This window comes from Mercenaria mercenaria, chromosome 11, assembly GCF_021730395.1.
Source record: "Mercenaria mercenaria strain notata chromosome 11, MADL_Memer_1, whole genome shotgun sequence".
Classification (NCBI taxonomy): Eukaryota; Metazoa; Mollusca; class Bivalvia; order Venerida; family Veneridae; genus Mercenaria; species Mercenaria mercenaria.
This window is the reverse complement of record NC_069371.1, coordinates 26,972,189-26,986,767: the sequence shown is the minus strand read 5'-3', so window position 1 is coordinate 26,986,767 and position 14,579 is coordinate 26,972,189. Positions and strand designations below refer to the sequence as shown.

The 14,579-nt window shown below is 33.9% G+C and overlaps 1 protein-coding gene across 1 annotated transcript; it reads right to left on the bottom strand.

The window, feature by feature from the left end:
* Positions 1-2,422: 2,422 nt before the first annotated feature.
* On the bottom strand, positions 2,423-13,932 carry LOC123531760 (uncharacterized). Its single transcript, XM_045312999.2, has 2 exons — positions 13,792-13,932; positions 2,423-3,573 (listed from the first exon to the last, which is right to left on the bottom strand). The coding sequence occupies exons 1-2, from the start codon at positions 13,797-13,799 to the stop codon at positions 2,874-2,876; spliced, it is 708 nt and encodes a 235-aa protein (XP_045168934.2). The 5' UTR covers positions 13,800-13,932; the 3' UTR covers positions 2,423-2,873.
* Positions 13,933-14,579: the final 647 nt, after the last annotated feature.

Sequence of the window (14,579 nt, the reverse complement as noted above, 5' to 3'; positions counted from 1 at the left end):
GACTTCATTATTGAAAAGCAGTTTTTTTCCTCTCAAATCACAGCAAAAAAAGAGGAAAAAAATTCTGACTCGAGGTCGGATTAAAAAAATATTTCCTTAACTCTGACAGACATACATATTCTTTGCTTATAAATTACTTTTACATTTACTATTTCATATGTACATGTAATAGAAATAGTATTTATATAATTACGTTACACGTTCGTTAGTAAGGAAGACCGCCATTTCCGCTGACGTCTTAATATAAAACGCTGCTGAAGAAGAGTACAAGTTAAACTTGAATTTATCAAAGCTGTATAATATTTAGCACACATACCGGAAATAATTGAGCCATGCCATGAGAAAACCAACATAGTGGCTTTGCGACCAGCATGGATCCAGATCAACCTGTGCGTCCGCGCAGTCTGGTCAGGATCCATGCTGTTCGCTTTTAAAGCCTACTGCAATTAGAGAAACCGTTAGCGAACAGCATGGATCCTGACCAGACTGCGCGGATGCGCAGGCTGGTCTGGATCCATGCTGGTCGCAAAGCCACTTTGTTGGTTTTCTAATGGCACGGCTCAATTATTTGCAATTAATCAGATGTTAAAGTTTTGAATAAATTCATTGCTTGATCAAAATATGATTAACAACCATAAAACCTAGAGAAAATGACGACCATATTTTCAGTGTTGAAATCCTGTAGAATTCAGGATTTATAATAGCGTTCACAACTTTCAAAATTCAAGCACTTTCTAAAAATAACACGATATACTCTTAAACACATACAGGGTTGGGTTGAGTACTGCGTCTTAGTACTTGGTACTTATGTACTGATTTTGCTAAAATACTCGACTAGTATTACTCCCAGTAATCTTAAGAGCTTTACTACGCAAAAGTAAATCACTTGACACACTAAAAAAATCTTAAGACACTGCACTTCAGAGATTTTGTGACATTGTTTTAAATTTTTGATTATTATGCGAAAACAGTAGGTGATAGTTTTTAAATTTTTGTAAAAGGTTTTACATTTCAACATTTATATTTCCATGTTTTGATTAATTAAACGCACTTGTTGGTACAGGCTCTATGGGTAGAGTAGTGTGTAGTATTTCTTTTTTAAATAGTATATGATGGCACCATTAACCCGGGGATTTGAACCTCTTTATGCAGCACGTCTGGGCGTACCATAAGATGTTTTAAGCACTGGTATTCGCAATAGGGGTAGAATGACCTCAAGGGGAAGGGTGCGGTCATGACTGTTTGTTAAAATAAGGCTGTTATAATTGTTATTATTATTATTGTCGTTATTATTATTATTATTATTATGTACAACGCCATTGAATATGTCATTGTATAAAAATAGGCGTTTAATCCAATTATTCAGTTTCAGTTTCAGTTTCACTAACCCAGTAAGTTTAGTTTCGGTGCTCCTTTATATACACACCCGAATACATATATATAACTTTAAACTCTTCATAATGGAAAATGAGTTTAAAAAACTTTTATTTTGACAGAGATTTCATTCTATCAAAACTAACCTGTATGTGGGATTTAGCGTTTAAGACATCATTATTTTACGGGCGGGGGAAGGGGGAGGGGGAACCCCTACCTGCGGGTTGGGGTCCCATCATACTCTCACCATGGCCAAAAACTTTGACAACGCTCCGTGGAATACATACATATATGATGCTGCAAATACATCAGGTCTTTCCATTTCAGTAGGACACCGAACGTGACCCCTAAGAACAAACCATCATTTCAGAAGACATTCTCTGCAATTTTCACTTGCAAAACATGAAACATGTCTTAAATATACAAGACTAAAATTTGCTTGATTTACACGAACGTCTGAACGGATAAAAGTGCATGAATTCTTTTAAAATGTTTTCCTCCGCCCTTTCTCTACACTTCACCTTTTGATTTTACTTATCGTAGAAAAAAAGATCTTTACTTTACATTTTAGATAGATTTATGCAGTTTAAGTGTTTGTTTTACCTAAAAGCAGTATGGATGGACTTAAATCAAACATTTTCGCTTAATTTACATCAGATTACTCATGCATGTGTGCACAGATTAGTCATTAGATTAGCTATCTATTAGGCCAAAACGTTCGGGTACATGATTTTCACAAGCAGAATTTGTTATGTTATTAACTTTAAAAGAGGTGATTATATCTCCAAATATATGTCAAAATGCACCAGAGCTGTTTTTCAATTCAAAAAAGCATTTCCGAGGTAACATGACCCCGAACTACTCTAGTATGTCCCTGAAAATCCAATTGTGGCTGCCTACACCTGTGTTAGCTCATTTAATTTTAGGTATCAGTCATATAATTTGTATATATGCATTTATAGCATGATTTTTACCTCATTGCTACATGTATGCATATGACAGTGCTATAATTTGGGTCAAACTACTTCTTATGTGAAAACCAAAGAGGTTTGCATTTTAGCTAAGTCATATATTTAAGAAGACTACTCAATACTATACATTGACCGTGCTTCTTAGTTTTTAATCAGAAAAGAATAACAAAGTACTAGGAAAAAATGTCTGGTTTACTATTAAAAATATCTGGCTACTAAAATTCAGAAAAAGAATCTATCTGATGTTCATATAAAAAAATGTGGCTCCAAGAAAAATCTCAGCCTGCCTTACCCAACACAGTTCATTTATGATGTGGTGTATGTTTTTTGTCAGGATTCTTTATAACGTATTCAAAATTAGAGTATATATTAACCTCTCGTCAAGAAATCGTAAGGAATCAGTTCATATCTGCATTTAATAATGACATAAGAAAATTAAATAGAAAGCATGTCTAAGCAGATACGAAACAAGAATTGAAACTACTGACCCAATATCTCGTTTGCCTAAGAAAAAACTAAATCTCAGTATCACAAGTTGGTTGTTGTAAGTATATCCTTACTGTGTATATAACCATCCACATAAATAGGTACACTTATAAACATGCGACATTCACTTGGAAAGACATTTGTGTATGTTAGTACAATACTTCCAGTAAGCACACGTTTCATTGCTTCTTCAAACATCGTTGATGTTACGACTACCAGCTCAACGAAGACAGTCCCACTTTTTGAAGAATTCCGATGGTGTTGAGACATAAACTTTCTGCAGTATCTACGTATTATCTTAGCGATCCGTGCTACGATCACTTTAAGTAGGAGCTCTGTATAACCATGCCATTGAAATCTAAATTCATTTCCATAATACGAATTTTTAAGTTCGGTAGCAGAACTGTATACTCCATTCACACCACTCAGGAATATAGGCTGAATGCTTGGACTACCGTTGACGTGGTTTTGTCGGGATTGATTTTGCCCTGTAACAACCTTCTGAGTATTGTCTTGTTTGAAAATAGACAACAGCAATTCTTTCACCGTCCACTTCTGGTCCAAAATCGCATTTTCCTTTACAGCACCATCCAAATTATCAAGACTAACATTTAACAAAGCCTTGATTTCCTTGATATTTTCTGAAATATATGCATTGAAATTTTCTTTTTTTGATTTCAACTTTTCCTTGAGGTCATCACTGCTGTAATATTGTATCACGGAACTCAGTTTTGATAGCACGCTGAAAAAAACAAACAAACAGCAAAATACAACTATGATATTTGTGATTTTGCCACAAAAGTAGAGGATGTTACATAAGTTTCTTTTCATGCTGAATTAATTAAACCAGTGTAAACAGAAAGATATCATTTAAAGCTACAGTCACACTTACGGATATGTCCGTGCGTTGAGGTACGGTGCGGACGGGATTGATCTGTGGTGGGGCGGACACGGATAAGTACGGAGCAGTACGTCTTAGTACGGGAAAAATGGTGAGAAACGGGGAACAAAAAATACAAGACGCGAATAAGTACTACATTGAACTACGTTTTACTGCGCCTGGCAACTTGCCAGCGCGTGAACGGGTCTGCGGTGAACTACGCTTAAGTACGGGCAGCCTCGGATAACTACGTTCAGCGACGGATCAATACGGCAAGGTAAGTTTCATACGGATAACTACGTTTTAGAACGTTTAACTACCGTAACGGATGAATAAGTTTCAACCAAGTTGGACTAAAGTCACGCTCAAATGGCTACGGATCGCTCAAACTTTTGTGCATGTTCAAGTTGGAGAAACATGCTAGTTTGGGATAAGTCTTGAATACATTTTTGGCCGAGTGTTGGTAGTCGGATTGATACGGATTGCTACATTGAGGTACGGCTCAGGTACGGATCGATATGGATTACTACGTTTTTATCAGTGGCTAGACGTAACTATCCGCGCCGTATGTGTGACTGGGGTATAAGTCTTAAATGTAAACAGACATTAAACGAGAAGTTGATCCGATAGTATACTATAATATCTTTTTCTTTTTGGTACTTTATGGTTCTTTCTTGTTTTTTAGTTAAATTTGGTTTAAATTTACGCACGAAGTTTTCATGAGTTAGCGCGGGCTATAGTTCATTCGAGGTTTACTACACAAAGCGGTAACACGCAGGTTCGCCAAATCCTGGCATAGTATTTTCAATGAGCAAAGACGAGAATTTATTTCCCAGCGGGGACGAACATAGAATTCCTACTGGAACGCCTCCGGATTCCATAAAACACATCCATATCGAAATAACAACACAAATTGAGCAGGTGTTGGACAAAGAAAGGGACATTATTCTGGACGAGTTAGTATTCAGTTTTTGGTCGTTTAGTGCCAAGAAGTTGACACATGAAGAAAATATTAAAGAAAGGAGGATTCTCCGGGCAGTGCTTCTCCTCTCACTTGCCAGGTCATTTCGCCAGAGATTGCCTATACAGTTACCAGACCACAGCAGGCACTCTAACCAGCAGTCATCACAGAGCAGCCAGGTGGCAACAGTAACGGAAAGTAAAGTTAAGTATGATAGTTGAAATGGTTTGATTCCAATTGAGCGTAAAAGTGTATCAATTACCGTAAAAGACTGTAAAAAAAAAAGATTTTTGTTTACCTGAGCTGAAAGTAAACACGTCTATAGAAGATATAATCAGAAACGGGTTCAAAATTCTTTTTGCGACGTTACCAAGTTCAGTAAATTTGAAAAATAAAATCTGTTATTCAAAACACCACAATTATGTCAGACCGTCAGCTCTAATAGCGATTTTTGGAGCTTTTAGATGAGAAATGTATTGTTGAAGTAGACCGTCAGCTCTATTGTGTAAATCCATTGACCGTAACCGTAAACAGTCGTATTCTGGATTTGCGGCATATAAATATACATGCAATCAAACGTAAAGTGAAAGGGTTTGAGGGTCATATAGAAAAAGTGAAATTTGAGGGTCAAATAAAAACATTAAAGTTTTGTGAAAAAAGGAAATTTTATGTTCAAGTTCGATTTAAAGTTGTTTAAAAATGTGGCTGCCCTTTTTTCGTTAATATTAAAATAAAAAATGTAAACTTTAAATCCTTGCATGAAAAATGTTTTCTACAATGTTTGACAGAAGTTTGAATATTTATGAATATTAGGTTTCATTGAATTTGTTGTCTTTGATTACCTCCCTTTGTAGCTCTAACTACATTTCATATACAATATTAAAGTAATGCCTTTCTAACCAAATAATTTTGAAAAGGAACTATGGTCAGCATCTATAGTTATAGTGAATAGATTCGTATAATTGTTTCATAAATGTTCTTTTGTTCTAAAGTTACCATATCCATTGTAAAAGGCTCTACAGTTTTCTTAGTGAAAAGTTTTCAGATTAATAATCTACAGATATCATTATGATTTAACGACCTACAGCTGTCGTGAATAGATGTTGTTAGTTTTCCATTCATCATTCGGAATTATCGTATAAAGAAAGTAGTTTTTTTTTGTTTTTGTAAAATGATCTACAGTTATCCTAGTGAAAAATTATCAGATTAATGATCTAGAGTTATCATTTTGATTTAATGATCTATATTTATCGTGAAGAGATGGTTTTATAGTAAAAGGATCTACAGTTATATCCTGGTGAAAATTATCAGATTATTGATCTACAGTTATCATTATGATTTAACGACCTACAGTTGTCGTGAAGAGATGGTTTTATTCTAAAAGGATCTACAGTTATCCTAGTGAAAAATTATCAGATTATTGATCTTCAGTTATTATGATTTAACGACCTGCAGTTGTCGTGAAGAGATGGTTTTATAGTGAAAGGATCTACAGTTATCGAGTTATCCTAGTGAAAATTATCAGATTATTGATCTACAGTTATCACTTTGATTTAACGACCTACAGTTGTCGTGAAGAGATGGTTTTATTGTAAAAGGATCTACAGTTATCCTAGTGAAAAATTATCAGATTATTGATCTACAGTTATCATTTTGATTTAACGACCTACAGTTGTCGTGAAGAGATGGTTTTATTGTAAAAAGATCTACAGTTAACATAGTGAAAAATTATCAGATTAATTATCTAGTTATCAGTTCGATTTAACGACTTAGAGTTGTTCTAGTAATAAAAATAATAATAATAACATCTTCATTTAAAGAAAGTAGCACAGGAAGATATAGATCAGTACAAAGTACAAATGATGCATCTTAATTTTAAATTTGGTTTTCTGAACAACAACAACAACCAAATACAATTTATACTATCACATAACCTAATCAAAATCACATTCATTCTTAGACAAATAAGTTTCCATTTATACAATTTCTATTTAGGCAATCAGTTACTGACATAATATATACATGCATAATTATATTATAATGGCATAGTTATAATTCATATGCTATAAACAAACCGTCAACTGTAAGATATACTTTTTATACATCTTTTTAGAAGATGTTAGAGAATAGATGCTGCTAGGTTTACCTTTATTGTTCTAGAATATCGTATAATGATAGAATTTTATTGTTAAAAAGGATCTACAGTTGTCGTAATGAAAAATCATCAGATTACTGATCTACAGTTATCATTCTGATTTGACGACCTACAGTTGTCTTGAAGAGATGTTTTACATTTATCATTCGGAAATATCCTATAAAGATTGTGTTTTTTGTAAAAGACAGTTATTCTAGTGAAGAATTATCATATTAATTATCTACAGTTATCATTTTTACTTAACGATTTACGGTTGTCGTGAAGAGTTGTTTTAACTTTTATCATTCGGTAATATCGTAATTATAAAGATCGTATTTTATTGTAAAAGGATCTATAGTTATCCTAGTACAAAATTATCATATCAACTATCTACAGTTATCATTTAGATTTAACGACTTTCAGTTGTGTAGAGTTACTGTAAGTTTTACATTTATCATTTGGAAGAATCGTATAAAGACGTATTTTTTGTACCTATTGGATCTATAGTTATGATAGTGAAAAATTATCAGATTAATTATCTACAGTTTTCATTTTGACTTAACGATCTACAGTTGTCGTGAAGAGTTGTTTTAACATTTATCATTCGGAAATATCGTATAAAGATTGTTTTTTTGTAAAAGAATCTACAGTTATTCTAGCGAAGAGTTATCGGATCAATTATCTACAATTATCATTTTGACTTAACGATCTACAGTTGTCCTGAAATGATGTTTTTAAATTTATCATTCAGAAATATCCTATAAAGATTGTAATTTTTGTAAAAGTATCTACAGTTATCCTAGTGAAGAATTATCAGATTAATCATCGCAGTTATCAGTTTGACTTAACGTCCAACAGTTGTCGTGAAAAGTTGTTAGTTTAACATTGATCATTCGGAAATATCGTAGAAAGATAGTATTTTCATTGTAAAAGGATCTATAGTTATCCTAGTAAAAAAAAAAAATAAAAAAAAATATCAGATTAATGATCTACAGTTATCATTTTCATTTAACGACCTACGGGTGTCGTGAAGAGATGATTTACATTCATCATTCGGAAATATCGTATAAAGATAGTATTTTTATTGTTAAGAATCTACATTTATCCTAGCTAGTTAAAAATTATCAGATTAAAAATGTACAATTATCATTATTATTTAAGATTAACAGTTGTCGTGAAGAGGTGGATTGGCATTTTGAAACCATTTTTTTTTTAAACAGACAAGCATATAGATAAAATATTTATATACTTGTGAACGGATGCTGTTAAAAATATCATTCTGAAATATGTGAAGAGACAGAATTCACATTCCAAGGATCTTCATTATAGTTGTCTTGATTTTAGCAGGTGTACAGTATCATGGTTATAGGTATTACAGTTTGGATTAATGTATTTTGTTGGATTTTTAAAAGCATGCAATATGGAAAGAGATATCGCAGTTATCAAATCATGGTTCTCTTGGCGCTGCAACAAAGAAGATACCGGACATAGTTTTAGCTTCGAAATCAAAGAATACCAACAAGAGACATTGGACATTTCAGCAAATTTGGTGCGGAAAACACGGTTTGGTTAGTTTACCCGCAAAAGTGACAACGGTTTGTCTTTTTGTGTGATTTAACTATCAGTGAAGTGTCTGACTCTGTTCTGGAAGGATATTTTTACGTCATAAACTGGAAGTGACGAATTCTCACTTCTAGACAGTTCGTGTTCAAACAAGTTATTTAAACTTTTTTCTGACTGTAGTAGACGTGTTTTGTGTAAAACAACCTGCAAAAATCAACTATAGTTACTGAAGACATTATAAACAGTATAATAGAACTGTATAGTAGTACAGAAAGTATTAATTTAAAAGACAATAGAATATGTATAATGTGTATTCTTGGGTTTTTCGGGCTTCTTAAGATTTAATAAATTAAGTTCTTTACAAATGAAATATGCCCATATTTATGAAAATCACATGTCTTTGTTTATAAGAGAGAGTAAAATAGATCAGTTTAAGAAAGGTTCAGAGATAGTCATTGCTAAGACAGTAAATAAACTATGTCCGGTATCATGGTTGAAGAATTATTTAGCAGCTGTAGGCTGGACCGTCTCCTCTAACCAATATGTATTTACAAAAGTGAAAATTTTTCAAAACTAGTAACAATTATACCCTCGTAGATACTTCTAATCCTTTATCTTATTCAAGAAGTAGAGATATATTTTTGTAAGCGATTGTATCAATTTGGAAATACATTACGTAGTTACGAAGTGGCGGAGCTTCTGGGTTGCAAATACATTTGTAGTACGGATGAAATAGATGGTAGATTGTTAAAAAAACACGGTAGATGGAAATTCACCAGTTCCTCTGATGGTTAAATTCATTTTAATTAAACAAGAGGTTACAAGTTTTACAACATATAGCTATAAACTCAGGGCTTAGTCGCGACATCTTTGTTTTTTCGAACAGTAGTAAACCACTATCTTTTAAACTTATTTTGTGTTAAGTTGTTTGTTTGGTATTAGTTATATAGTAAAGGAAAGAAATAATTTATTTTCGGACGAACGAAGTGAGGGAGAAAATAAGTAAACCTAACCCTAAAGTATACATATTTCATTTTAATACATACGTGTAAATAAGATAAGATGAAATGAGATGAGATGTCAGATGCGATGAGATGTCAGATGTCAGATGCGATGTGATGCGATGCCGATAAGATAAGATAATCTTTTATTATAGTGACATGTGTATGGCATCGATATATACATCGACAGATACATATAAAATATTACAAATTTGAAACGCCCGGTCCAATGGGCCTATACGTCACCTTTCATAAATATCCAACAATATTTTACGGATACACACACTAAAAGAATACAATCGTGAACATGGACATTTTAAATTTAAAGCTCTTAAATAATTGTTAAGTTAATTTGTTCTTTATATATATTTGACGAAATAATCTAATGAGATCAGTTAAAGAAAGTAGGGCATCAATGTTGTTGTTTGTATGTTTTTATGTATGATTTACACAAAATATCTAAGTATATAGATCTATTAACATGATATTTTAATTGCTATATCCTGAAAACAGCTCTGCAAGTTCCGTGAAGAGTATTACAATATATTCTAATTATTCTCACGTTAAAGGTTTTAAAAAGGATGTACTTTATGGTGTACTTTAGGTTAGATATTTACAAACTCAATACACAGTATTGTTCATGTGCGTGCATTTTAAAACAATGTACAATTTATCATCGCTCTCGTTAAATACATTACGTGAATACATTATATATGTGTTATAACATACACACTTTTAAACTCCGTTAAAATTAAGTTAAAATTTTCCACATCCGCGAATGGATGTTACTTCGAGTGTGTGACGTAATTTGTGACACCATTTAAGAAATCTGTTCGGTTTACACTTTAATTAATAGCGTAGATGTGTATGCAATCTTGGTATCACTGATATGTACTCATTATTTCGCAGAGTAAAAGAGCGTTGGAAACTTCCTAAAGTCGTGCAATATTTCTACTGCAGAAATCGTGCAACGAAAACTGTCCCGAACACGCGATTTATGCCTTATATTATCTAACTGAGTATAAATAAATTCTAAATGATTTTTTTTTCCACATGCGAATTTAATTATAATTTTGTGAGCAGATTGGGACTGCTAAATGCTTACATACATAACAAACAAAAACTGACGACAACCACTATAAATCAAAATGATACCTATTTTCATTATTACATGTACTCGTAAGTGTGTTGTAGTGACCTTAAATAACTGACATGCATTGAAGAGTGTGTCATTTAAGCCCTCTCGGCTGGTTAAATTTTATTGATTCTCTTTTTATAGACATTTCATAAAAAGAAAACCAGTTTATCAACAAGTATAAAACCTACTTAATATAAATTACTGTTACATTAAACAAGCTTCCAGTGAACTGTCGAAATATTAATGTGAAATATGTCCTTTTCACTAGTAAGAAACAATAAGATGGATAACTTTAAGCAAAACATGAAATAAAAAGAAAATTTGTTTATTTTACATGTAGATTAAAACACCTTTCATTCATGGACACCATATCTTAATTACATTTTCACTCGTGGCTATGCCATTTGTGTGAAAATATTGCATCCGTTGTTTAATCGTGAAAGATATATTTCAATTTTACACTGAAACAAATAAATATCCTTTATATCTCTAGTATCTATAAATAGTTACAACTGAGCACGCATTTGGTGGCAGGGGAGTGCAGATTTGCGAATTCCACATTGACGTGTGGGTACCAGTGTTGAAATATCCATAGAAATCTCGTTTCTGCTTATTTTTCTTTGAAACTACTATGGACTATTGCAGATACTATAGACTACATAAAGACGACTCTCCGGTCCTATGCACCTGTCGCTTTCCATGCCAGATGTAGTGAAAATTGGCCAAATCACCCAAATTTTATAGACCAAAATTAGCCTAACCGGGCCTCACTTTGAACTCTGCCATTCATCCATTTTGTATTTTTAAATCCAATTTCGTAGCATATATGTATAGTGCGAACATAGATGCATACCCAGGTGGTGTGGAATGTGTCTCCCAACCACCACTTTATTTCCCTAATTTTCACTTGAAAAAATGTGGATGGATGACCGACTGGCCGACTTTTTGTTCTGATGTTTATGTTTTAGCCTCAACCGGAAGTACGGAGCTAGGAATTTTAAAACACCCGCCATGTAGAATCATTAACCGTTCCTCATTCCCCAGATATATTAAAGAATTAATAATGATAAATAACCAGTAAGATAGATATGCCTTTATATCTACCCTGTCCTGTTTATACAGAAAATCGACCGGGCCAAACTACGAAAGGGCTCCCCTGACACGTTAAGTTTTTAAGATGTTTAAATAAAATGAAATGTAAACTGTCCTGAATCCTAAGACACTTATAGTGATATCAACTGAACAAAATGTGTTGCCGTACCTTGCAAGATAGCCGGTGAATAAGCCAACAAATGTGCCCACCCCTCCACGCAAAAATCAGCCAAAATTTGCAATCTGAATCAAAGTAACCCCTAAAAACTATTTACTGCCTTTAAAGTTAATTTCACACGATATTTACATTTTAAAGCCTTTCAAATGTTAAAACCATGTACTTTTAACATAATTTTGGTATACAAATGCAGATTACCGTACTTATCCTATCGGGACACCCCTTAAAGGCCACCCATCCATCATTTGGGGCCACCCCAGCCATTATATAGCTTAACGGCATTGCTAGATATAGACACAGGTGTTGCTTTTAAACAAAATGGCATGAATAGTCATTATCTAGGCACTAATTTCTTCTTTTGGCCGTTTTATGATACGAATCCTACTGGCTGGGGGTCCTTAGCTTCATTATTATATGGCCACCTACTGCCATTTTGGGACTCGCTAGGCCGAATTTAATAATCAGAAATGAATATAAACCACTATAGGTTACAGTTCATTCCGTAATGGGTTTAAATACATGCAAAAAGTCAATATTTGAGTGGTTTGAAAATTTGCCTATTTTCCTTAAGTTTTTAAGATGTTTAAATAAAATAAAATGTAACCTGTCCTGAATCCTAAGACACTTATAGTGATATCAACTGAACAAAAAGTGTTGCCGTACCTTGCAAGATAGCCGGTGAATAAGCCAACAAAAGTGCCCACCACTCCACGCAAAAATCAGCCAAAATTTGCATTCTGAATCAAAGGAACCCCGAAAAACTATTTACTGCCTTTAAAGTTAATTTCACACGATATTTACATTTTAAAGCCTTTCAAATGTTAAAACCATGTACTTTTAACATAATTTTGGTATACAAATGCAGATTACCGTACTTATCCTATCGGGACACCCCTTAAAGGCCACCCATCCATCATTTGGGGCCACCCCAGCAATCATATAGCTTAATGGCATTGCTAGATATAGACACAGGTGTTGCTTTTAAACAAAATGGCATGAATAGTCATTATCTAGGCACTAATTTCTTCTTTTGGCCGTTTTATGATACGAATCCTTCTGGCTGGGGATCCTTAGCTTCATTATTATATGGCCACCAACTGCCATTTTGGGACTCGCTAGGCCGAATTTAATACTCAGAAATGAATAAAAACCACTATAGGTTACAGTTCATTCCGTAATGGGTTTAAATACATGCAAAAAGTCAATATTTGAGTGGTTTGAAAATTTGCCTTCTTTCCTTAAGGTGGCAGGGGAGTGCAGATTTGCGAATTCCACATTGACGTGTGGGTACCAGTGTTGAAATATCCATAGAAATCTCGTTTTTGCTTATTTTTCTTTGAAACTACTATGGACTATTGCAGATACTATAGACTACATAAAGACGACTCTCCGGTCCTATGCACCTGTCGCTTTCCATGCCAGATGTAGTGAAAATTGGCCAAATCACCCAAATTTTATAGACCAAAATTAGCCTAACCGGGCCTCACTTTGAACTCTGCCATTCATCCATTTTGTATTTTTAAATCCAATTTCGTAGCATATATGTATAGTGCGAACATAGATGCATACCAAGGTGGTGTGGAATGTGTCTCCCAACCTCCACTTTATTTCCCTAATTTTCATTTGAAAAAATGTGGATGGATGACAGCCGAGCGTCTGGCCGACTTTTTGTTCTGATGTTTATGTTTTAGCCTCAACCGGAAGTACGGAGCTAGGAATTTTAAAACACCCGCCATGTAGAATCATTAACCGTTCCTCATTCCCCAGATATATTAAAGAATTAATAATGATAAATAACCAGTAAGATAGATATGCCTTTATATCTACTCTGTCCTGTTTATACAGAAAATCGACCGGGGCCAAACTACGAAACCGCTCCCCTGCCACCTTTCAATCAATACGCACTGTGTAGATTAAAAACATTAAGTGAGATCCCAGTTTTATTTATTGCACTGTAACGTCTCAGTTTTATCTAAAAACATCGGAGCTAGAACACAAATTGAAATGACTTACGTAGACATACTTCCTTAATTTTCATTAAATCTAACACACTCTAACACAATTGTTTTTGTTGTTTACTGTGGGTTTACTGAGCATAAATGTTTGTTACTTGCAGTTATAGTTACACGTAGTGTGGTTCCCGGCGTAGTACTGACAGAGGTAAGGAGAGGTAATCCTGAGTAAGTTACGCGTAATAAGGCTACATACCAATAAAAGACATTGTTCTTTGTTTCAATATTCAGCTACTTCAGATCAATTCTGATACAGTTTCTAGATTTTCACTCCGTTGTAGACCTATTTTCCACAAGATATCAATATATTTGGTTCAAGTAAACTAAAAGAAAAAGGGGTGTTGAATAGTATGCAGTGAAATGCAAGTGAACTGAGGTCAGGTACCCTCTTATTGCCGCATTTCAGAAAGCGGTCCGCAGAATAAGCGCTTTAGAATAGTAGGTGTCAGTGGGCATTTGGCCTCTATATGCCATTTAACAGAGGGGGTGTTCGAAGAGAAATTGTAAATAAATGAATCTGTCAAGCCTATATAAAATTACTATTTTATTTTTGGTGTCTGACATGTTACTTTATTAAAAGTTCATTTCAGTTGTCATCTCTAAATTTTAGGGTATTTGACAGAGTCATTTCCTATACTGGAAGCATATGGAAAAATTATTAGCAGTGCCTGACCTGAATGAGCTTCAGTATTTTCAAGATGGCGGACGCTAACAGTAGTAAAGTAATTGTTTGTGCGAAGTCAATCTAACCCCATTTGACCTTTTAACCCTTGGTCCGAACCGACCAAT